Source organism: Anser cygnoides, chromosome 11 (assembly GCF_040182565.1).
Source record: "Anser cygnoides isolate HZ-2024a breed goose chromosome 11, Taihu_goose_T2T_genome, whole genome shotgun sequence".
NCBI classification, from domain to species: Eukaryota; Metazoa; Chordata; class Aves; order Anseriformes; family Anatidae; genus Anser; species Anser cygnoides.
In genome coordinates, this window is record NC_089883.1 from 11,888,736 (window position 1) to 11,914,838 (window position 26,103).

Genomic DNA, 26,103 nt, shown 5'->3' on the forward strand with positions numbered 1-26,103 from the left:
GCTTTGGCAATTACAAATGGGTTTGTTTCAAATTCTGGGGAAAAGGAATAAAATTAAACAATATTCCAATGCAAGCCAATACTGTAAATACAGAAAACCATCACCAATAAATCTAAAAGGATTACTCCAATTTATATCACCATAACATACACGGTGACATATGATATCAAGTGCGAGGCGGAGATTTGCTATGAATTTGGAAGTTGGGACCTGAAAACGATGAACAGATGCGCGCTAAACCCATGAAGCACTCAGCAATTCTTCCTCTGTTTCAGGTCAGACAGCCAGGAATGAACTTAGTTGATTAATTTAAATTATTTAGAGGCCATGAATTCACATTCACCATCATAAACACTTACAGAGCACCTCCACTGAACACAATGGGGTTATTTAGCAAGAAAGGAAGATGCTTCACAAGAACCAAATGGGAAAGCTTAAAAACCCCCTTGAAAGAAACGTCTCTCATTCAAACATGATCTGTACTATATCATCATTTTAAGCGGCAAGACGGACCTCTAACAATTCTTAACCTAATTTATGGAGGGGAAATTAAATAAAAGACTCTCTGAGGTTTAGTAATCTAGTTCTCATGAGGAAGAAATGTCTCCGACCTCGTTAATAAAGGTCAAATTTCGGACAGCTTGTAGGGTATCACGAGAAAAGCCATTATCAGAACAGAAACTAAAAGCTAGAGGGAGAAGACCAAGGAAAACGGAGAACACACCAGCAGCAAGTCATAGAGAAACCCGTACGTAGCAGTGCTGCTGTAAGCATAAAACAGCCTGTTTCAAATGACTATTCACAACTCAGCTCAGAAATAATGCACTATAATTCCTGCCAGCAAGCAAGATAAGCCAAATCCCACTGTGCTTTCCCAAAATAATTCACTGTACATTTAACTGAATTTGGATATCAAAGGTCTGATTTACATCTTGCAAATACTAGCTTGAAAAACAGTGGAAGAGTGATGACCAAGTGTTTATTTTTTTTAAATCTAGCTTCATCTCTTGATCTTCTCCTTACTGCTGATAACAAATAAACACACATACTGGGATATAAAAAATCTCTCCATTCCCATTGTCCCAAGTTCTCCTGGGGCCACGGACTTTGTTAGGACCTAGGTCTTCTTCCCACCTATCAACAAAACAGTCCTCCAGAGATTCAAAAACCACCACCAGTTTGGCCAAGTCTTGGTCTACAGAGGTTGGCTTCGGTGGCTGGCACAATGCTGCTCTGCCCCAGCAAAAAGGCTTTGCAGGGTACAGAGATAAGTTTTTACTTCATGCAGAGCAGGGAGCAATGCAGTATTTCGTGTGCCTGACGAAGACACAGCTATGTGTTTGAAATATTTGTCTCTTTCTCCAACTTCCATCATGCACCAGCAAAATCCTGATCTACCACGACCATGCGAATGACACGTCTGGTCAAGCCTGCTCCTGCAAAGCCTATACGAGCTGGAATCAAGGGCTTTTAAAGGGCAGCTGAGTACGAGCACTGAAATCAGACTTTATGCTCATAGACATCCTTTCATCTTCACTTCTGTCACCAGCCTCAGATACAGTTCTGCTCCCACATACACTCTGAGTTCAGATGGTTTTGAGTCGTATTTTACCTATGCAAAACATGCCTGCCACACAAGACAGACCTCTGCCAAAAAAAACATCATTTGACAACTTTCAAAACCTTCAAAAACCGCAGGATTATTAGAAAGAACGTCTTAAAAGCCAAACTAACACTGGTGACAAGCATGGTTAGGGTTAGGGTTACCCAGCGCACTTGCTGCAGACTGAGTTGCACACAATTCCCTGCAAAATTTGGAGTCAGCAACCTTTTGTGGAAGGGTGCAAGGCTACACTTTTCTTTTAGAAAGCAGGGACTAAATGTGTATTTGTTTGGGGTGCTGGCAGATGCCAGCATTCAAAGCTGTAAACGTTGCAATCCAAGTGCTGGCTTCTTGCCTTCACGGAGAGGAGCTCTTCCCATGGTCTGGAGATGCCCCTGCTCCCAGCCCACCTCCCAGCTACTTGTTCATGTTGACAAGCCCCAGGACCACATGTGAACTGTGAAGTGGTGGGAAAAAAACAGAAAGCACCGTCAGCTTGGTTCCTGCGGGACAGAGGAGTGAGACAGTGTTAAGGAACAGTTGTGCATCTCAGCAGAGCCGTGGGCACCTTTAGCAGCTTGCTAGAAGTGATGTTATACTGAGTTTGAGACCCAAAGTCTAATGGCCTGTAAGCATCTACAGTTCTGCCCTGCTGCAACAGGCTGATTGCAAGCAAATGGTAATGTCCCAGTCTGATTTTGTACGTAAATATTATGGAACACATACTATCTGAAAAAGAAAATCACCAATATTGGATCATTAAACAAAACAATCAGTATCCGAGATGCATCTCCTTGCCAAAGGAATCTACCTTTCGTGTTTCACCAAATACACAACTGTCTTTTTTCCTGATGGCCCAGACAAAACTTTTGATGACTTGAAAAAAATCAGGGAAGAACACAGTGTTTTCTGTAAAACGTTAAACAGGAGAAGAAGCACGTGCAGTCTGAAGATTCACTGGATATCAACAGTTTTAAAAAACTTCTCGTCAGTAGTGTCACCGCCACATATTAAAAACAAACTTTATAAAAACACATTTATTTGCGGCCTATAATTACTCTCCTCTAATCACCACAAGCATTTCTGTGCAGTTAAATGAAGGATTGGCTACACTGCAAGCCGCTGTGACTTCGCTCAGTCCTCCAGCATGATTCAAACACGTTAGCACTCAGCGAAACAATCCTCTTGGCAGCTTCAGCCTGGATGTATGACCCAGAAAAAAAAAAAAAAAAAAAAAAAACACAAAAAACACAGTGCTGGCCTGCGCCCAAAATTTCCAAGCCAAGGGTAGCTGGCGAGCTGCAAGCGCGTGAGTGCGTGTCCACATATATACATGTACACGCTCAGAGAGCTTCTCAAGGGTCAGCCCCTGCTCCGAGCGTGGATGAACGTGGGACAGGTTCGGGAACACTGGAGCAGAGAGGATGTCCTGGGTCACCGTGTCCAGCCCCTGCTATCGCAGGAAACGTCCTGTAATCCCTTCCATAAATTCTTTGGGAAATTGGTTAGGCACCGTGCTGACTTCACTCTTCCCGTCATAGAGCTTTTTCCTAACTTTGCTCTTCTGCAAGTCAGAGAGATCTCCAACCTTGCTATCTCCCAATGCGGCAGGTTTTTCACTTTTTCGGATTATTCTTATTGAACAACCTCATCAAAACACCTCGCGTTAGCAAGATTTCCAGTTTTTCCCTCAATTACATAGGGTCCTATAGACTTACATGAGGAGGAAGAAGGACTTGGCATTGCTCCTGGAGGGGGTGGGGGACTAGGCTTTTGTGACTAAACCAAACCCTTTTTCCCAGCTGCTTTGAGGATATATTATTCGAGGCGCTTCTCTGTTCCTGGCTCAGCAAACACCACTTAAAATAACTATATACTCGGTCCGAAATATTAACAGCAATGTTCCACGAGGAAAAGTTAACTTTACGTTAAGCAATTTGCCATTAGCAGCTTGTGTAATGTTTTATCCCGTAGTTACCTATTTTAAAACTGAAGTGCATAGCCAAAATAGCTGGCAAGACGTTACCTTGGTGCTTTCCTCCATGTCCTTCGAGTTCAGGAGTGCATGGTTAATCCTGAAAACTATCCAGTCGAAGAGGGCACTGTATAATGATTTAGCCATGGAGTTTCGCACGGTCACAGCCTGAAAGAAAAAAAGAAAAGGGCGATTGGAAATGATTCATGCTCTGCACTGAAACGTGTTTCACTTCTTAAGCAACCACGTACAATGTTCGTATTTCGCCCTCGCCAAAGCTTTTGTCTACTATTCTAGTTTATGTTGCATACACTACTGGTCCTGAAGCCGTCGGGTGTTTGCTGTGATCCCTGCACTGTTCTGCTCAGCCGAACCATGAGATGTGCCCTGGACTTTAGCTTGGCTTACTCTGGTGCATTCAAGTGGATGATGCATGAGATCACGCAATAAATCCCATCACCAATGGAGAAAGGAAATAAAAACAAAACGTGTATTTAACTTCACCAAGATGACCGCAGATTTATTTGGGGAGAAGAGAAGAGGAGGGGGAATACTGCACAGCAACCATCCAGCAGGGTTGGAAGCGTGTGTCGGGGCAGGCACCGCCTGGTGCCAGTGGGAGTCTGAAACCCACACAGTAGATCTGTGAATGGTGCTGAATATCCCAAGCTTTCCAGGCACTACAGATCTCCTAGAAAGAGAACTAACGCTTCCCCAGAGGGGCCTCAACATCGCAGTCCTCTCAACCACGACGTGAGAGATTTCTCTCAATTGACAGTGATGAAGAAGACGTGCGAAGGAGGGTCACCAGCCCACGTTTCTCCACACCACGCGTGCTTTGGCACAGGTAAGTTACACACCAAGCCAGAAAGCAGAAATTCATACTTAAGGGCTATCTTTGCTTGTGATTCCTTGGTTTAAATTTTTACATTGAGTTGTATTATGGTGCTTCTGCACATACTAGTCACCCAAAACCTTGCAATACCAGCAGTGACCAAGTCATGGCTTGGTTTTAGCTGCTATGTAAGAAGAAACAAGGAAACAGGGTTCATACACAACTGCTTCAGTAAAACCTTGAACCATAACAAATCAGCAGCTTTGTATACATCGCATTGAAACCCTTCCCACCAGACCTCTAACCAAAATATAAGAGCTGTGTGGCCTCATGACACCGACCTGAAGCAAAAGAGGAAAGCTCACGTAGCATCATTTGTTTTCTCTCAGCTTGCTTCCACCAAAAGCTCCCTCTTTTCCCCTAAATATTTTGGGATGACATCTTTAACCGTGATTGCATGCTCTTCTGCCAATGTTTTGCTCCTACGTGCAATTAATCCAGTCTGTGGTCTCTGTCTAGTAGGTTGCAAGTGGGGTACCAGGAGCCCAAGCATGCCAGCCTGAGGATGTTCACAAATCTGTGCCTCCGTACAACGTTGACCGTCAGCCTGATGTGGCCACAGCCATCTCTTGCTCAGTGGCAATAAACACTGCCAGATAAGCAATGTAGGAGGGCTAATTATGAAACATTACAACAATTAACAAGGAATCATTTGGGGAATCACTTGTCCCAAACCAGAACTGCAATGAACCAAAACCAAGGGCAGGATGGAAATATGTGAGCAGCAGGGCTGAGTGGGCTTGTTGTGCTGCAGACCAGCACGGTGCCTTCAAAGGCCCTGGGCGAGCTGCTGAAACATCGGGGTTATCCAACAAGAGCACTGGAAAACAGCTGGCACCTGGAAATGCACACAGGGCTGTATATTTTCCAATAACAGCTTTCTCTTCCCTTTACTGAAGAAAAGGCTTGGGGGAGTTCAGAATTTTTCTTGTTTATATTATAAGCAATATGGAAGGGGTATTTTTTAACTGGTCTGACACAAAGGCATGCAGTTAAAACCAAAAAACATTTCTATATAAAGCCAATGAAGAAGAGCATTGTTTCCTCTGTACAGTCCCATATGGTTTTCTATTACAAGAGACTGTTTTTTTCCCCCGTGTTATGACGGAGAACTGCTCTCCTTGCTCTGCTCCGGACCCAGGAGCCCCAGCATGACAAAAAACCCCGATCTCTGATTTTCAACAGTTATTTTTAGACACAGTGGCTGTAGCATACGAGCTGGCAAAAGCAACGTATATAGAGTAAGAGGCGGGGGGATGCGTATGTACACATGGATCTCATTTGCAAACTTGTTGGCTCCTTATAAGCCAATTTCTTCTCTCATTTGTACCAACAAATCCCGATAACTCTCGGCAGCCATGCTGCCACCCCAGGCTTGCCGCAGCGCCTGGCCCCGCGCACGCAGCATCGAACTATGCAACACCTGCAGAGACGTGCACCTATTGCAGCTGACTCTGGTTTTTAGCACTTCTTCCCACTTCAGTAACATATAAACTGCATGAGGGAATATTGTTTCTTTCCAAATTAAGGAGCTGCTACAATTTCAAGAACATGATATCAAGCTTTCCCCTAAATTGCTGGAATGGATCGCTTTGGAAACAAGTCTTCCACCTCCTTTTTTTTTCCTTTTCTTTTTCATCTGTGGCATTCATCTTGCATTGCCACATGCCACCGTGCAGACAGTTTAAAATAATGTCATCCCATAAAGTCCTTTAAATACAGAAAGGCTAAAAGAAAACCCACACGGCAACTTGTCCCCTTCAGCACGTCTCGCTCTTATTTTCTCTGCTCAGTGGGGTAGCACTGCTGAGGAGAGGCAGCGTAAAGGATGCTCTGCCTGCCCAAACCTCCCAATTGTTCACAGCACAATCTGGTGTGCAATATTCAGGACTTGCGCATAATTACTCAAGAAAAGATTGAGCCACACACTCACATCCACTCTGATACAGCAGAACATTTAAAATACATGCTTACACATCCTTTCTATCTGAGGCTTTAAAGACTTTAACTTTTCCTGGGTGACTTAGTGATGGAATTTGTTTCTTTCCAAACTGCCGGCGCTTGGATGTAATCAATGCCACCAAGCTCACAACATGGAAATGCTGTGTGCATCATACGCAGCTGAAACAGTTTGTACCTGGATTTATTATAGAAGTAAGAGAATGAACACGCATGGCCTGCTGAAGGCAGCACACAGCTTTTAACTCATACGTATGTTAACTGGGGATGCCCTTTGAAATACTTGCCACATAGTATGTATGGCTTGTCTCCACCTAGCCTCCCTTCCTTTGCTTTCACTGATTTATAACCTAACTCCTCTAAGATCACCACCTTAGAAGTCCTTCTGATTTAACTCAGATTTTTAAACTGAAAAAAGGCAAAAAACTTGCTTGCAGCAAACTCTCAACTACATAAAAACAAATAGAAGCTCTACAGGCTGCTCCACCAGTTTCTTTGGTCTTTGCAATTGTGAAAATAAATAGTCCCATGAAGTTCTTCCAGGGAATGGTTCATCTCAAAATTCCTGCTTGGTATTTTGAAGCAGCATTTGTCATCTCCAGCTTCTTGTCTCTTGCATGTCTCGTTACGTGACCATTTAGGCAGATCTCTAACACTGCGACACTCATAAAATTCACTCACAAAGCAAAATAAAAATAGCTCATGCAATGCCAAAACAATCTCTCTGGGATCAAAGCAAGCACAACATCTTGCACACACACAGAAATATTGCTTACTGATTCAAAAACAAAATAGATCAAACGCACTTGAACATGGTGATGCAGGAAATAAACTGAAGACAAGGTTTTAATCAATAGGTTTCCTGCAGATAGGACTGGCAAGGAAGAATATTTGATTACAGGCATTGCTGCTTAGACGCTAGAGGTGCCACTTGCTAGGGCTGGCTGACATTCCCTCCTAAGATGCTTGGTTTTGTTTGTAAGATTGCACTGCCAAAGCAAATGGCCCATGAGTTTTCATGATGGGCATTAGATTCAGGCTAATTTAAAAGCAGATCTACTTTTGGAAACGTCTTCTGCCACAATGAACAAGGGGCGACAGACTGAAGAATTACAATCTCTTTGAAGCGTTTTGGAGCACGGACTTCAAGTCTCGGTAGCGGCAGCCTGTGTTTTAGAGATGGCAGAAGATATAATCTCAGAAAACCAAATTTGCTCAAATTAAAAGCCTCTGCGAAACACATTGGTAGACATTCAGGTTGTTAATTCCTAAGATTACAAAGTCTCTTGACATACGAGCTCATCTTCTGTCTGCTGGTGCTCACCAGACGCCGTATCTGCCACCCCCAGCACCATCGCCCTGGCACTGGCCTCTCAAATTCCTGCTGCCCTGCTCAGAAGCAATGACTCAAACAGCAGAAACCAGAAAAAGGCTGTACGTGGTGACGTACAGGGTGGTATTTTAGCACACCCTCTTTCTGCACAGCTTCTGTGAGGCACTGTCGAAGCCTGTACAGCGGGCGGGACGGGCAGAGCTGGTACAAGAAGAACTCAGGTTGTTAATAAATGCCAGAATAGTTTCTTTCACCTTGTAACGTATTCAGAAACCGCAGCAGCTTACACATAGACAACCTAGTTGAAAGCATCCTTTTTGTTTCCTAAACCCCTGGTTAAACCAGCAGCTTTTTACTCATTCTGACACAATCTTTGCTTTAAAAAAATAATAATTGAAGGGAAATAATTTAATGCAAGAAACTGCAGTTTAGCCAGGTTAATTTTATGGCTTCAAATACTGAAAAGAAAAAATGCCACAAATTTAGTGCTTCATGAGCAAATGTGTCCCTTCACTTTCATGCTTGTGCACTGGAGGTACCAAATCTAAAAATCTGAGTAAAAAAATTATTCTTACTTCTTATTCCTCTTTAAACCTCACGTCTTTCCCCAGCGTGCCTCCCTGAACATACTCAGAGCTCCAATACTGCCAGAAATTGTGAAACTCCTGCTTGGGGCTAGTATTTGTGCAAAGTCCACGCTGTCACCGCAGTGTCACAAGCTGCCTGTTTTGTAGGCTCTGGACTTGATCCTGGAGCCAAAACCAGGGCAGTCCTGCAGCTCAGCTCTGTGACCCCAACGCATCATTAAGGCAGGCTATGGGGGTAGCACCTGCACTTAAGCTGCATCTACCTGTCAGCATGCAATCTGATGGGAAATCTATCCCAAAACACACCAAAATGAAATGCAGGCTGCCAGCAAGGTAGCCCGTCACATCTCAGCTGAGCTCATTCCGCTTGTTACTCATTTATAGGGCTGGATGCATTTGGTGCCCAGTGAATCCTTACCAAACACAGCTCTTGACTTCATACTCTCGACAGAACCCATTTGAGAAGAGGAGGTGGTGTCAGACCTCCACATCGTGCCCTGCTTTGGGATTTTCAGCTCCCCGCAGGCACGGGTGACTTTGAGACGCCCTTGTGCCGTCACACAGAGCCCTCAGTCGCAGTGATGCCAACGCTGGCTCCTCGCCCTTTACCAACCTAATGTGTCAGCAAGCGTGATTTCAGTTCGAACAGCAAAACCATAAATCTTTAGAAAGTTTTCAGCCTAAAGGAATAAAAGCCGGGAGAATGGAGGGTGGGGGAAAACAAATCCTGAAGGGCTTTTAAAGGCAAAGAGCGCCAGTTCGTCATGCAGAACTGCAGCAACATCCCAGGGGCTGCACAGGGACCAGAAGACAAACAGAACCTGCTGCAGAAAAAATGAGTAAGACGATATGGAAGCGATATGGTTTTAATCAGGTGCTCCTGTGGCCAAGACGAGCATTTTCTGGAGTGCAGACCCCATGATCTCCAGTGATATCTAGAGTGAGACAAATTCAAAATCCTCTCCCCACCTACTCTGTCCAAACCAAACAAACCAAAGCCCGTATCTGTAACAGCAACCGGCCTCCGACATCCAACTTTAAACATTTTGACCAAAACAAAAACACAGCATAAAGGCCTCTTGCAACCAGTATAAACACTTCCACTAACATTCTGTTTAAAAAATGCCTGCACAAAATAAATAACCATTTCTGCACGGTGCATCACTCGACACAGAGCCTCCAAAAATTAAAGGCAGCAGAAGCAAAATGAGGTTCATCGCTTTTGCTATCGCTTGGGAAGCGCGTTGCATCAATGCACTGAAAAGGCTGGGTGATGGACACTTGGGTACAGGCAGAGGCAGATCTTATCACCAGTTTGAAATCTAATTTCCACTGAGTGGCTCCCTTTAAGCCAGGCACATTGGACAGCAGAAATCTGTTATTGCAGCTTTTGGGTCACTATTGGAAGAAAGGTGGCACTTTTTTTTTTTGACCCTGCTTACTAAGTACAGGCTCGGATTATCAGAAGTGAAATTAAAAAGCAGAACAGGAAAGCAAATGTAAGCACCAAACTGAACTGAAGCCCTGGGTTAGATTAAAACCCTATAGAGTTTAATAGTGGGCAACCCTTATCCTGCTTCTTCAGCATTAAACAAAACTATGAAACATCCACAAAGATGTGCTGAACAATGCTGTTGGTCAACACAATGTTAATAATTCAGCAATTTTGGGTCAACTTGATGTTATTACATCCTCTCCCCATTTTTCACCAGGGGACAAAGCAGACCCAGGAGCGAGGTCAATGCATCCACTCCAGAATTGCTAAAAGCCACGAGTACTTGAAAACAGGATGTTTAAATGCCATTTCTCAGGCACAAATTCACAGGGTCTAAAAGAGCAAACATGTTAGAAATGTGCTTTGTGTATCAAGGTCCCTCTTTGTCCATTTTTCTGTGGTTCCTTATGTGTGTGTGTGTGCATCTCATGATAGACACTGTCGGTGTTATTTGCTCACGCAGGATAAAAGCCCGTAGCCAGCCCTTGTATTCTACAAATGCAAAATTCCCACTCATCCCCCAAAAATCTGACTTCACGAGCAACTCTTACTGCAAACTTCCCCATAAGAACTTGCACTGATCTCCCCAAATCAATTTGTTAGAACATAAATGCTCTCAATACAGCCACAGAAACTACCTATGAACTTTCGTCTCTCACTAAAGCCAGAAATCCGCCGTAGCACATACGGAGCTACAAACACACGTGTTCATGTGTTTCCTGCCCTCCAGGAAGAAAACAAGCAGCACCCGCTCTCCTTTCAGGCTGGGATTATCAAATACTTACAAAACCAATCACAGCAGTTCCAAGATGACAAGTAACATTTCTTTGCGATGAGTGCGAAGTTTGCGAGAGTTTATGTAAAACGCTGTAAAGGCGCATGTTAATTTCTTTAAGTAAAGCCACCCACCATAAAACACTTAAGGTTTGCTGCTTGTGTACAACAGAAATGGAGATTCCTATTCTCTACAGGAAATAAGATATGAATGCAGGAAGAGAGGAAATATCCCGCTCTTCCTTAGGGCCTTTGATAGACTTCCTATCATTTCTACACAAGAATGAACGGTGCTTCCAATGAAATATTCAGGAAAAAAAAAATCAGGATTCTTCCTCTTCAGGAAATCCCTCAAAAATCCAATCTGTATACATATTTATAGTGGCTCTATGGGGGCTTTGTTTGTTTGTTTTTCTTTTAATATGTGGAATACATTTTCTGTGTGTTATCCAATGAATCAATTCTCATTTCTGCTCGCAGGGATTTGGCAGTAAAACCCAGGAACCTGCTGATAGCCTACAAAAAAATTTAGAGAGCTATTATCTGCAGATCATACACAGGATTTGATTTTTGTTATAATTTGATGTCTGTTTTAAAATCCTTATCAGCCGTTCCCCTTTTTTCCCCATTTATTCTCCAAGGTGAAATTCAGCTTCATAATTACATTTGTACTAATTCTAATATAAATATCTTATTCCAAGATGACTCAGAGGAAAAACCACATTTTAATACACACTGAATTTTGCCCTTGGTATTCAACTAATGTTTTCTGCTGTTGCCTCCTTCAGTCACTGCTGTGGGTTTGAGCAATATCTATAATTTTCAAGTAGGGGGAAAAAACAGGAAAAGAAATATATTTGTTATCTTATTGCACTCAAAGTATCCACAGAATTATGCTGCATGTGTAAGTAAACGCTGGAATAAATCAGCTCTTGTTCTTAAAAACATTTTACTTTAATATTGGCAATGCTTAGCCAGTGTGATTGGCAATGGATAACCAGCGAGATCAGAAACAGCAGAAACAAGAGCACTGCCAGCTCCTGTAACACACCTACTTTTCATCTCATAGAGGGGCTGAATCAACAGGAGCAGGTCTTGGGCATTCAGCACACTCAGGCACCTAGGCAATGACATTCTCTGCAGCTAGCATGAATTACGTGAGCACATAAAGCAGACACAAAATACAGTTTTACTTAAAACTATCTCAGAGGTGCTCAATTATCAGGTTACTAATAAGACCGAGCGTGCATGCACGTGGAGTGCTCGTGTTGGGGGAGTACCGCAATAATGTTAAAATTAAATGTTCATCTCTGCTGCTGTTACTGCTCAGTGAGGGCTGGGGAAGAAAAACATTTGTAAGGTGGATTTGGCTTTTTTGGCACTTGAATGGACAGGAGAACAGCTGAGGCACTGGTTGTTAGGTCTGTCACCCCCGCTCTGAAGTGGAGCGGCAGATAAGAAAGGGAGAGACTGTGAGGCTGAGCTAGGGAAGGAGCAGAAGACAAGCAGGCTGGTGATGAAGTGTGGTAGCACTGCATACAAAGCCTGGCTGTGCATCAGATCCTCTCTGTGGCTCACCGAAGCTGGGACAGCATGTCACTGGTCTGCCAGGTCTGCAAGACAGATGCATAAGCTATAAGCTGCTGGTATTAGGCAAGGTCTTTTTGTCCAAGTGCAGGTTTCGGTGACTAACTCTTATCTAATGTCGGGTTCAGTGGGTCCCAAGTCACACACGTGTGCACGGAGAACGAAGGCTTCCTGCTGCTCTGCTCACTGTCTGTGCATTACCCAAAGTGTCATGCGTCTGGTTTGCATTCACAGCCGCGTCCTGGGGCAAGAGATAGATTAAGCAGCTTTTGTGGTTCCCCTTTGGGTCACAGGACATAGGCTGAGACAGGCGGCCTTAGCTTTTTTTTTTTTTTTTTTTTTTAAACAGGGGCTTAACACCCAGAGGAAAGTACTCTTGCAGGATATCAGACTTGAGCTTAATCCCTATCTTGGCATCAAGGAGTATTATATCATACTCAGGCTAAGCAAGTATGATGTAATTTTCCATGCTCATATTTTATCTTAGCATCATATTAAAATCCTGTCGTTCTCTGGCTTGCTTTTCCTAAGAGACCTCGGATTGTTAATGCATCATGCTGACTTGAGGCTGGAAAAGGCTTTTTATGATTTTTGTTTGCATTGATTAAGGACAAGGAAAATCTTTAGAAGGGTCACAGGAAGAAGAGAGGGAGCAGCAGATGTAAGAGGAGTTTAATCACCAAAAAGGAAAAGTTAGTTTTGAAATGCTATGAGCTTTTCTATAAAGGTTCATTTTTAGGTTTTATTTCTATGAATGTAGCAGCAAACAATATACCCCCAAAAAAAACCCTAAGCCCTGCACTGCCCCAAGTGCTGGTGTCTGAGCTCCCAGCTGGCTGCCATGTACCTGCAGAAACCTCCTGCTGTCACCCTGAAGCCAGGGGACAGCAGGGGGTGGCCTGCCAGGGGATCAGTAAACCCAGAAGGTATAAGTGTCCCTCATGCTTTCCAGAGCTTGCTTATCATTTGGTGGACTTTACAATGAGAAAAAAATAGACTGAAATGTCATTGCAACACTGAATCGTTCTCCAGTGCAACACTGAAAGAAGCATTTTAGGTATTAGAGATATTTTTAAGTCACTTATAAGAGGCAAAGCTTTTTATTGTACTAGCTTCCAACTTACTTATCAAATGCTTATTAACTTTAACTCGTCTTGTGCTCTCCCTTCACTAGCCCTCATTTCCCAGCGCCTTCCCCGATCTCTTCCATCGGATGGCCTGTCTCCCATCCGCCTGCCTGTATTGCTCAGAGGTGTTCAAACCACGCAGACACTTCCCAGAAAATCCAAACCACAACCAGAGAAGTAAAATCAGTGGTTCTGCCCAGTGAGACAGTCTTCCTGTCTCAATATACCATTAGGTTAACAAGACAGTCCTTCAGAGCTTACCTGTTAGTCTAGCAAACAGGAAAACCCAACCTTTATTATTATTAACTTTTTTTTTTTTTTTAAAATGTCATTCCACTCTTTTCATCATGTGTTAATTTGCTCATCCTTGCTCCACTCTCTATCTCACTTATGTTCCCACTGAAATCGCCGTTCCTGTACTAACACGACTCCCAAGGAATAACCTTCCCCTCCTTACTCATCCCTCCTGTCATCATATGTACATAAATAGGGAAAACGAAGTGGAAAATCTGAAACAAGAACAACAACATCTCCTGTGGGTGTCAATTGTATCTCAGCTGATGGTAGGCAGGACTGAAGAGGACAGATGGGAGACCCGTCATTCCTATCACGAACTGCAGCCTGCCTGCTATTTATTTTTAGAGCTGTTTTGCAAGCTCCCGTCTTTAATATTGTTGTATTGGAGATGAATATTTGTAACATGCTCTGGTCATGCTTTTCAGAAAAATCACCCAGGTTACAGTCAGAACCAAACTAAATCAACAAAGATCTTTTCAGTGATTTTCTCAGTCTCCACGATGGAGCCATGTGGTTGCAAATGTCATCTTCCTAAAAAGATTTTAGTCAGTCTCCAGCCTTTGTACAATGTGGTTAGAAAATGTGATCTGTAACAAATTAAAAGAGAAAAGGAACAAAAATACCCTCTCTTCTGAAATAAAACTCCTCCAGAAAACAAGTCCATGGTTCTCACTTCTCCCCATGGAGGCAAGGATGCAAGGAGAGATGTCCTACTGAAGGGGCGATCGTGAGCTCAGCATAAAGAGCTGCCGAAGAACAAAGTCACCAGGCAGTCAAATTTGAAGGCGAAGGAAAAGAGAAGTGCTTTTCTCCACCTGTGTTCACCCAGAGTCTGTTGTATCAACAACTGAGATCCCACTCAGACTTCCAGGTCTTCTTTGTCCGTGTTTTCACAGTGGAACTGGTACATAAATAAATTAATAGGTTACTCAGTGACACAACACAAGGCATGTGACCTAACCCGAGGAGGAAACCATAGGCTACACTTAAGGAAATTTGTTCCCAAGCTCACGGGCACCATGTACCAGCATTCCAACTGTGAAGCACAACACATGGCCAAAAATAGCACTTCAGCTATAACAGCCAAATCCTGCTTTCTGTTGGCCCTCCCCAAGCAAAAGATGCGATCGTAAAAAAACTTGTTTTGCCAGTCTATCATTGTCCTCACCACAGGTGTTTTTTTTTGTTGTTGTTTTTTTTGTTTGTTTTGTTTTGTTTTTTTTTGGCAAGCCTCCTCAATGTGAAGTGCGTCCTCATCACACCTCAACTGCTCCAGCTACGGAGGCACGGTCTGTGCCACACACTCCATCCAGCCACTGAGCTTCTACCCCTCGTGCTACATCACGTGCTGATGAACGGCCTTATCAGATGGCTGAGAAATCAACCTGAATTTACCCATATTGAGATTATATAGAAAATCCCATATTCCTACCAACAATACCAAAATTTCATGCTGCGTGGGAAAAGCTGACTTGCTAATTCAGGAATGGGTGGTTTCCATTCTTACAAAGCTTTGAGTTTAGTGTAAATTTAAATCAAGAAACTACTGAGGACACATACTAAGGGGACTCTATGAAATTAAAGCACCTTTTCAGTAATCAAATATAATTAAAAGAACCTTTAAAAGAGTCTAGAATGGATTTGATGACAGAAAGGGCATCTGGAGTGGGGAGGCTGACGATGGGCAGAGCACTCCATGGAAAGTCACCATTTCTCTTCCTAAAGTCCTTATTTTTGGAGTCTGCTCAGAATTCCAGAAAGCTGAGTCTTCTATTTTCCAAACACCAGTGCCAACTTGATAGCACAAACACTGCTGATACACAAGAATTTACAGGGCTGCATGGGCACAGAGGAGAGGAATGAACTGAACAGCTCTAGCACGGCAGTGTTCAGATAGATGCTGTCACCGTGAAGCTCTGCAGCTTTGGGAAATTCTCATAGACACGAGCTCCATTCAGCCAAATCTCTGCAACATCTGCCATGCACAGCTTCATGGAAACATGAGGGCACATAATCACATTATACTGTAAAAAAAATCATCAAAGCAGGTTAAAAAAGACCTGTCATTGATGGACTTGGTCTTCCTAACAAAGGAAGGATGCTGCATCTCACAACGAAATATGTGCAGCCCACCCATCCTAGAAAACCAGGAGTCTTGGCTAGTCCATGCTCTGCCACCGAGCACGTCTGTTCCTGGCATTTTGAAGAGAAAATGAAAAACCTAATCCCGTAAAGAAGTTTCTTTTGAAGTTCTGCATCGACAGTGCCTTCATATCCTGAAGCAGAGACGCTTGCAGGTCTCTTCTAAGCTTTGTGGGGTTCCAGGCTTATTCTATTAATATTTTTCTGTAATTCTGAATATACTCATCAGCGTACCAACTCTTCAAAGGAATCCTGCTAAGCTCCAAACGTTAATGACCTGTGGTGACAATGAGTCTCATAAGCTAATGGTGCCTGGTATAAGTAGGTGCTTCCAGCAGTTTTGCTCCTTTCTACTTTATTAAGTGTCCTTATACTTCAGGACTGAGAATATTCATCCCATTTTTTGCATGCTATTATTTTGTCTCCTTCCCACTTTTTCCCCTCTGTTATTTTCAGTCTGTTAAGTATTCATAGTTAGTTGCAACTATGATATTTTCCTTTGTGCTTTTTTTTTAACATCTTAGATAATGTCATGCCATTTGAAAACTTGGCCGTGAAACTCCATTCCTTTTCTCTCTACAATGGTCTGAAAAAGGCATCAGACAGTACCACCACTAGCACATGAGCTAATGAAACATCACTCAGCTCTTTGCTGTAATGGAATACTTTTTTCCTCTCATTAAGGTCTGCTCCACAAGGCTTCGCTATCTTGCATTTCTACCAATTAACTGTTACCTCGCTGAAAATAAAGTGTTCCCTGCAAGCTCAACCCACAAACACAGCACAGTTTATCATCTGAAATAACCATCTTGGGAGTATCTCCATGAACACACCAAAATTCATCCCAAGTAAAGACAGCTGGGGTGAAGTCACACATCATGACATGAAGAAGAGATCCGATGGCTTAGTGTTACCAGCAGGGAGGGATGTGCCAGCCCCATCAGCCACCCCTGGTCCTGGCTCCTTTCTCCTTTTCTGAACCCAGCACAAGGCTGGTGCTTGCTGGCCTTTTTTTGAACCAACTGAACTTAGCCGAAGGACACAAATCCAGTGGTGCCTCTGCTCTCAGACTCTCTCCAGGCTGGCTAATTGAGTCAGCACAGCCCCAGGGATGACAAAGAGAATAGCAAGCAGCAAGAGGCAAGTAACCTCAGCCCCTCTTCACATCATCCTCAGAGGGACTGCCGAACTGCCACCTCCTGCTTTTTCATCCCACTGAGTACGCAGGTTCAATGCTCATCGCTCTCTGGTCTTTTCTGTACCTAGTAGATTTTCACGAGCCTGTTAGCAACTCTGACCTGAATTGCATAAGCGCTTTTCCAAGTAATCATCAGATGATTTCACACGGACCTACAGCTGCACGTAATTATGCAGAATAAAAAGCATTTTGCAGATTGAGAATACATTCAATTGCAATTTGGGCATTCAGCATCCATCACAGAACGGTTACAGTGTGCTTCCATGGCCATGCACATGGCCTGCATCTAAGAGCCATGTGCTGAGTTACTGGCATGTAGCCATTTAAGCAAAGATAATGACAGCACGTTATATCCTGTATGAGCTTGGAAATAAACATTTCCAAAAAAATATTATCGCTACATGGAGTTTTAGATCTAGGGACACTCACAGCCACGCAAAGGGACTAAAAGAACTGTTTGCATCCCAGGTCTTGCTGTCACCATAAAGACAAGTGCCACAGTGGCAGGAAACTGCCTGCCTTCCTTCTGTTGTGCTCCACCACCTCTGCTTGCAGGGATAGCCTAGGACACACCACCCAGTCCCTTTCAGGTCCTCTGGCTTTTAAGATGGCTATTTTCCATTTACAACGACGAATACACATTCAGTTAACCAGAAGACATGTAGTGACACTCATCACATCAAACAAGCAGTTCCTAACAGCTTTCCAGACTTGAAGGAATTGAAGATTCGGGTTACTTGTTGCCCAAGAAGTTGTCTCACATCTTTCATTTCCCTTCTCTTTGGTGTTTTCACATCAGACTTCTTCAGAAAGTGTAAATTGATTAATTAACTAACCCTTCAGGGATAAAACCTCCTTGGTCACAAATAGCTGACAACTATACAGGTCTGTTAAAACAAAGTCTTTTTGCAAAGTCATTGGCTTAAGTAATGCCAACGGAACTAAATGAATTGAAGGCATCATGGAAAAATCTGTTTTCTGGAAAGATGTAAAAGAGGATTCATTAACAGACGTATTTACTTTGATAACGAGTTTCTTTCGTCATCTGATGAAGAACATGGAAAAAAAAACACTGAGGCTCTGGTGAAAAACAGAGAAGCAGGTGACAGATGCCAGCACGATAAGCAGAACAAACGGGATGGAAACGAGGTGGGGACGGGTGATGAGCTCCGATACGGGGCTTGACTCCGGCGCCACGGACAGGGGGAACAAGCTGAAGAATGCGGTGGTCGATCAGAGAGAGAAACACCAGTCAAGATGGATTTCAGAGAGGTAAAAGACTAGATTAGACAAGGCACAAAACAATTGTCTCGGAGCCCTGCAGTAAGCTGAGGTGGAAAAAAGCAACTGAATTCTTTGAATTATTTAGATAGAAGCAGGAAGACAGATGTGGCCCAGAAGGGCAGTTCTTTGCACAGATTAAGCTTAAGATGATGCTCAGATTACACACATAAGGAAGAGCGAATTTTTTTTTTTTGCTAGCAGCCCCCAGGTTCTACAACAAAGCTTTGATTAAAGTGCTTTGCTGCTGGACCCGCTGCATGTTCCCTACCAGACTATAAGTCAAGCCGCTTAGCATTCAGTACGTCTGTTGTTTTTTCTTTTGGACACCTGAAATGTGGCTTATGAAACTTTTCGACCTGTCGGGGAGGCTGCAAAAACACATGTAATGATAGATGAAGAAACAAAGTCTGGAGTTGAGGGGCACAGCAACTCTCAGAAGACATTACTGTTCTGCTACCATTAAAGTCCCATTTTTCTCCATTTCATTTACGTGCCTGTTGCAGTTCACCTTGTTAGGAAGGAGAACCACGTGGGCATTTCTGCAGCCACGGGGAAGGCAAACCTGAAGCAAAACACCACCCGAGAAATCACCGACTGCTCTTTTGCTCCCGTAGTCAGATCTTCTCTTTTCAAAGGGTCCTCACTGTCGCATTTTGTTTGCTCACTCAAGAGGAATTGGCCAGCTCACTGTTATCAAACACAGCGCTCGCCCCGCACAGACACACCGTGGTTTCTCTGGAAATCCATTAACTGCTGCTGGCTACGTTAATACACAGGCTCGCTCCTGATAAAGACGTTAGCAGCTGTTTTGGGCAATGAACCTAGACCTCCGAACAAAACTACAGCATTTTATGTCTGTGCAGCCTTTTCTAAGTTTATCTGCAGCACAGAGCTTCTGAACCTTAGCGCTAGACCAAATTATGCAGTCATTTCAAACACTGCATTAAAATACCATCAAGCTGCTATAAAAGGAAAAATGAATGGTTCCAGGAGGCAGCTCCACGGCAGACAGCCCACTGTGGGTCTGAAGATAAGAGGCAGCTGCCAGAGGTAAATATAAGCATTATTTATGGATGTGGTGTCCTTGCTCATCTGAATTTCGACAGCCATTGAAGATGCAGACTGGATGTGTACAGGAAACTCGCTCCCCACAGGGCTCAGCTACACAGGGGGTCCAATCAAGCCCACGTTTTCCATCAGTTCCAAAAAAAGGATTGCAACTACAAAGCAGGGTTGATTTTTACCTTGTAATAGCCTGAGGACAGGCAGCTTGAACTGGGAACTCTGTTCACAACAGTCTTTCCACTCCTGGTTGCATCCCTGCTCAATAGGTGCTGCTGTCACACATCTTGCATCTACCTGTGTGACACAAGTAAGATGAAATCTGTACACGTTGGGAAGAACTTGCTCAGCTGAAAACAGCACCAGCAGCTGCTGGGGCATGGGAGGGCAGCGCTTTTGCTTTTTGCTGGAGTCTCACCTTCCTATTGGAGTTGAATAATTATATGTTAATCTGATTGAGATCCTCCAAGGCCACCCATCTTATGAAAAGAAACCCAGAGTCGACAAAGCCAGCATTTCTGCCTAACTGAAAAATGGCATGCAACTCTTAAGAATAAAGCCAACAAGAAATGTTGTAATAAAGAAGTACAATACGAATAAACACAGAGACAGTTGCAGCTGTCATCTTCAATGCCATGGGCTTCAGGCCACTGGGATCTCCCGTTATAAATTGTCATCACAAACACTGCTCGAGGACATTTTGCAATACCTTTTACTGAAGCATCAAAAGATGTCAGAATAAAATATCTAGTTTTACTTAAATTACTGCAGAGACGAACAGAACAGGCTTACAAAAAGAGTCTGATATAAATTTAGAACTGTTATGAAGGAGAATATTTCAAACGAGGAGCTGCCAAGTGCTCGAACCACAGTTTCAAAAAAAGCCCCAAACCACACAACAGTGTTTCTAATCAGCGTACAATAACAACGCAGCGAGCAAGCATGCGGATGGGGAGGAATGCGGCATCGCTGCAAATCCAACAAAGGCATCCTCTTTGTGGGGCTGCAGCTCGGGACAATCGAAGAGAAAAGACTTAACTTTGTATAATAAAGCCCGATCTCAACTCTGATGCTTCCAAGCCTCTGAATGAAAGGATTACTCCAGGCTGGCTGCATCTCCTCTGCCCATTCAAGACTATTAAGGTGGGGTGGCAATTGTCACGGTGGGACCCTGAGGTTACAGACCTCACAGCAGCCGGGCTGCAATCAGACAGAGAGCATTTGCCATTTCACATATGGTATTTCCCATGTCAACTTGTCAGCCACATATATTCCAATGCTGTTTGATGGAAGAGATCAGCAAACATCAGCCCCCGGGCAGTGCTCACAGAGAAACGGTTCCTGAACCCGGGCTGGAAGCACGCTTTCTATGTATGAAAAATACTTATTTGAAATTAGAGCTCCTTACTTATAACTCCTCTCCAATAACCAAAGCCCAAGAAGCACAAGACAACCAAGGTCTGGAGGTGCCTGGTCTGCAGCAGGGGACACACCACCTTTCTCACTGTGCCAAGGAATCTCATCAGTGGTACTGGAGGTAGATGCCCAGTGCTACCCCCAGAGCCCCAAAAGTTGCTATTTCCACTCACAGTTTACACAACGGGTTTCAGGACCATAAACCTCACTTCTTAGAGTCCCTTCTTTCAGCGTAACGTTCGCTGAGTTTTTGCACTTCTTTTAGTGACTGCTGCTCTGTCCAGTCATTTGGGTGCAGGCTGCGCATATAAAATTCTTCAAAGCCTTACAAGGCACTTAGTAGATCCAAGCTGCTCTTCTTGATGGTGTGAAAGAGCAAGTATATGCCAAGATAACATTTTTACAGTCCTTTTTTGAGAGCCACTGCCGTATAGCCTTTTCCAGACAAATTCCATTGAATTCCACTAAAATTTTCAGACTATCAATGATCTATGAAAAAAGCATCAAGCATTTTAGCATCTGGAAAATAATGTAGCTGCTACACACATCATTGCTTTATCAGGAAAGACAGCTATGAGCTGTAGGAGTCGTGGTGGGACAGTCATGTCTGCAAATCCTCAAACCTCAAGCACTCCATCCATTTGAGCCAACTGTAATGCTCTTTTGTAAAGCACACAAAAATAACCGGTCGCTTGGATCCCACTAAGGCCAACTGTGCTGCTGGTCCAATTAGTCATGAGTGGGACGATCAGATAGTGGTGTCCTGTGCAAAGCCCTAAAACGTCCCACAAATCCTACGCTTCCTTCCTCATTCAGACAGATTGGGATGTCTCCTCTCCTGCTCCCCAAGACCAGGAGGAGACCTCTTAGTGCAGTGACGTTGCAGTTAGAGCAGCTCAAATCCTGCTCTAGGCTACGGAGCAAAAGCCAGTCGGTGGTGAACCACAGAGCTCATTGGCAAATACATTTTGGCAGCCAGGGCACTAATGCTGTAGGGACAGTGGACAGAAAGTGCGTGCAATGCCTGTGTTTTCTCGATGAAATTCATGGCTTCTTACTTAGTGATTTAGTCATGAGATTACTTTAGAACATAATCATCATGTAATGAGCCACTGGAGTCTGATGCTCCTCTGTCTTCCCCCTCACCACACCCTGATTTTTCTTTTTCTTTTTTTTTTTTCTTTTTTAAACCAGATATTAGTAACAAACCTTTATCAGTGAATACCTGAGATTTGTGACCAGAGACATCACCAAGAACATTTTGGAAAGCACCTCTGAAATTCATGCTCAGAGAGTTTTGGTAGCAACAGGGGTCCTTGATCTCCACAGAAGAAACATATAAGTAAGACTGTTTCGTACAGTGTCTGGTGACTAAGCATAAAATATTAGAAGAAACAGTTTAATCCAACCTGCCAAGTTGTGAGGTGAGGTGGCTGAAGGAGCAGTGGTGCATTTTGTTCCATGCTCACTGCTACTGGGAAGTAACCTCCAGCAAAAGGGTGGCAATGTTTTAAACTGTTCCAGCAATTTCCTAAATCTGTGCCCAAGCCATAAGGGGAAAAAATAAAAAAAATAAAAACCCCACATTTATTATACATCCATCACAAAGACGCAATAAGAGCATATGTGCCCTTTGCTAGGAGAGATTCAAACTTTGCACATAGGAAATAATTTTCAACATGAGACTTTGGTTTCAGTTACTGAACTTGAACAAATGATCTCAAAAGGGGAAAAAGAACAACACAAAAATCAAAATATTTACAGCCGACCCTAAATACATCACATTAAGCATTTACCTAATTGCAACATAACAGACTGATCTCACGGACATTGCTCAAGGCATTGCACATTCTCATACAGCCATATGACAACAAGAAGGAACCAGCTTGGGCCACGCTCTACGCTCTTAAATTGAGGAATACAACAACAGTAGGTGCAGAAACAGCCAAAACTAGTCTTGCAGCAGAACAGAGCTGATATACTTTGGAGAATATAAGAAGAAAAGAGAAGTATTTCTGTTTACCAGCCACAGAATGTAATTCAGAATTCCTGGAAACCATGTATTTAGGAAAAACACAAATTTGCTGACATTATAATCCAAGACAGACCATAATAAAGAAGTTACTTCATGCAGTGCCATCCCCAAGGCTAGCAGCAGCACAGACTACCCTTGGAACAAGCTGAGAGAGGCTGATCAAGTCGTGGCCACCCCAAAGCACTGCGCAAGGGCCAAGGACAGGAAAGGTCTGCAAAAACGATAATGGGAATTTTCTGCAGAGGATCTCCAGCTCCTCCCATACAGGAACCGTGACTAATGTAGGCACTTCAGAACCACACCAAAAATGTCCTGGAGGTCTTAGATCACCTTTCTGTTGTGGGATGAATCAGTGCTGCAGTTTAGGCAACGATGTGTGAAGACTACTACTTAACTCGTATCACTCACATACATTCAGTGATGCACAACTCTGCTCTGGAGAACATTTACACAACTGTAAGTCATTAAAACAGTTAAATGCTATCACAGAACAATACGTAAATCTGCTTTCCAAGAACAGAGTAGAAGGCAAAGTCAACTGTTTTCTAGCTCCACACACATCAGCTTCTCCTACATTTACTTATTTTTCTGTAAATAAATAAATACTAAAAGAAACTCTACCAGAGCTAAGTGTATGTTTCAAACTCATTTCAAAGCTTTGAAAACCATCCCAAGAGTTTTCCTTATAAAAATAAACATCATGTACAGACCTCTGCTAGTTTGTAGGGTAGGATGAGCTTCTCTCCTACTGTCACTGTCTTTCTGGTAACCAGGGCCTCAAAGAGCATTTCTTCTTTCACCTGAAACAAAAATCTTGATGTTAACAATTATTCTAGGAATAAGTTTTTTAAAAAAAATCCATTCTGTTTCACCAGCCTTCACAAAGTTAATGTTCCATGCATAAGAATGAGCTAGATACTGGGAGAAGATAATTCAGCCCATAAATCCAGCATCAGAAAACAGACACCACAGTATTCAAGGGAACCTGATTTTCTGCATTCAGCCACCTCATTTCTAGCAAGTTCCCATTGGCCTCCTTTGTTCCTGCTGTAGCTCCTCCCTCCCATGCTTTTTTCCCCTTTGTTGGCAAAATAACTCAACTTTCTAGTGTTATCAAGATGACATCATACAAATTACTCTACAAACAAACCAAACAGTGTCACTGGTTTAAGAGATATATCTGGATGGGATTGGGTTTTAAATTCTTGTTTTGTTTTCTGTTTTTCAGGGTGGGAAGAAGGCAGGAATTAGAAGGAGAAAGAAACCTTTTGAAAAGAAAAGCACCTGATATTTGCTCTAATATTCACGCCTGATATTTAACTCCCTAAAGAAACCAGTTCCCAACCAGGTGACAACCACTTGCTAATCAGCCATTTGCAGAAAAGTCAGTTGTATAAACACAGACACTTGGGCAAACAGGTAAACGGTGCCAACAAATTAAACATTCCCTGCTACTAATTGTCAGGAGAAAGCCTCCTGCTCCCCAAGATTCAAGTCCCTGTTATTTTCATCTTCTCGAGAAATCCCAAAGCGTGTCCTGTCTACCAGAGTAGATGATGATATATGCTCATGCATAAGTTAGACCTAAATACTTTGAGTCATTCACTCCTCTCTTTGCTAAATTCCAATGTCAAAACAGAAATTCTTCATCTTGGTGAAAATCTTTGAGCCAGGACTTAGCGGCTATGGCTTGACCCAGAGATACTGCCATTGGAGGATATGTAACGCAGGCTGTACAAGCTGCCTACCCTAACTGAACAACCCAATGTGGACACCAGACCTGTTCACATCATCTGTATGGAAGGTTAGAAGCACCAAATCCATATTTCTGAAACCACCCTAGGCCTTTTTTATTTTTATTTATTTTTAAACACAGGTACATCCATTTATGATTTGACATTGATGATGCTAAACTTAGCAGTTCATGTACTTTGACTTATTGGTTCAACCCAATAATGAGTGTTGAGATCAATGCAAATAAGCCAGTTGAGCCTAAGCTCACAAACCATTGCAAAAATGATTCCACTCTGGACAAAAAAAATATTTCTTTGTACCAGATGTACTGTCACAGGAGTTTCCCTGATACACTCCAATGCATTTGTATACAACTGTTTTTTCCTGCAACACCCAGTAACAAAAACTTTTTGCGTCAGAGAAGCAGAAAACAGCAAGTCACCTGGCCACAGCCTTCAACTACCAACAAGTCCTTACCATGAGGAATCAAACTTCAACACCTTGAGATTAATTTCACTTGTCCTCAGTTAATAGCCTAGAGCCCCTGGTTATTGCAATCTTATTTTGCCTTTCAAAACAAAGTGGGGGAAAAAAGTATCTTCTGGTTAGCCTGGAAATCCACAGCAAGTTTTCACATTTGGTTTCTATTCCTCTACATACACCAAAATGGCAATTTGCTAGGTTCTCCAGCCAGAACGACTGATCATTTTCTGCATGTGCCACTAAAGCACGACCTGAATCGACCCAGTCCTCGTCTCGGCTCCAGGTTCCCACTCGGTTCCTCTTCAGTCCCAGGCTCACATCTCATTGAATGCAGTTGGGTCATTTGCTGACTCGAGCACGCAGCCAAAAGCAAAATGTGGACAATTTTTCAGCAGCTTGCAACTGCAGGACATCAGCTGACATCCCTCAATTGCAAAGCCTGGAACAAAAGTGACTTTTACACTGTCCATTTTGCCGCATGAACAGCAAATGCACTGAAGTAGGAACAAGGGAGGACTGCTGCAAACCCACAGCCTGCATGCTGGCTTTTTTTTTTAAACTAAAAAAAGCAATAGGCAGAGGGGTATCAGATGGTTACTAATCAAAACAGTCCAATGCAATATTCTTGGTGCCCAGACTAAACAGCCTGAATGCTTCCAAGTCTTGGATTTGTCAGTAAACATAGGCATTTTAAATGGTTTGAACAACTACCCGTACCCTTCGCCCTCCCCATGTGTCTGTGGTTCTCCATAGCTTCCTCTCCCTGAGCTCTCCGGATGGGTAAGACCTGCAGATGTGTGTCCTACATCCCAACCCTGCTGATGATCTTTTCATGAGAAAACATACTTGGCAAAGATGGGAAATTCAGCCCCAGAAGGGGATCCTCCAGGTCTCTGCCTACAACTAATGCCCAGCAGAGCTTGGTCTGATTACTTCACTGCTGAGAGCCAACACCTGACAAGAAGCACTGCTGACTTCGCCAAACTTTAATTGAAGGTCAGAGCTTTAAGGTGTCTGATTTCTGATGTCCATAGGAGCTTTCTAAAGATGAATTCAGCATATGCCAATGACTAAAGATGCCTGGTGCACATGGTTGCAGTTTCCAAAGCATGCATCC

General features: G+C 43.2%; 1 protein-coding gene across 14 annotated transcripts in view; it reads right to left on the reverse strand.

The window, feature by feature from the left end:
* The window catches only part of MYO9A (myosin IXA), a 188,275-nt gene that overhangs the window by 75,890 nt on the left and 86,282 nt on the right, over window positions 1-26,103 (reverse strand). For all 14 annotated transcript variants that reach the window (XM_067004001.1, XM_067004002.1, XM_067004004.1 and 11 more), the window contains 2 exons: window positions 23,480-23,569; window positions 3,630-3,746 (listed from right to left, as the gene is read on the reverse strand). In XM_067004001.1, the coding sequence (XP_066860102.1) occupies window positions 3,630-3,746; window positions 23,480-23,569 (207 nt within the window). The remainder of the gene's footprint in view (window positions 1-3,629; window positions 3,747-23,479; window positions 23,570-26,103) is intronic.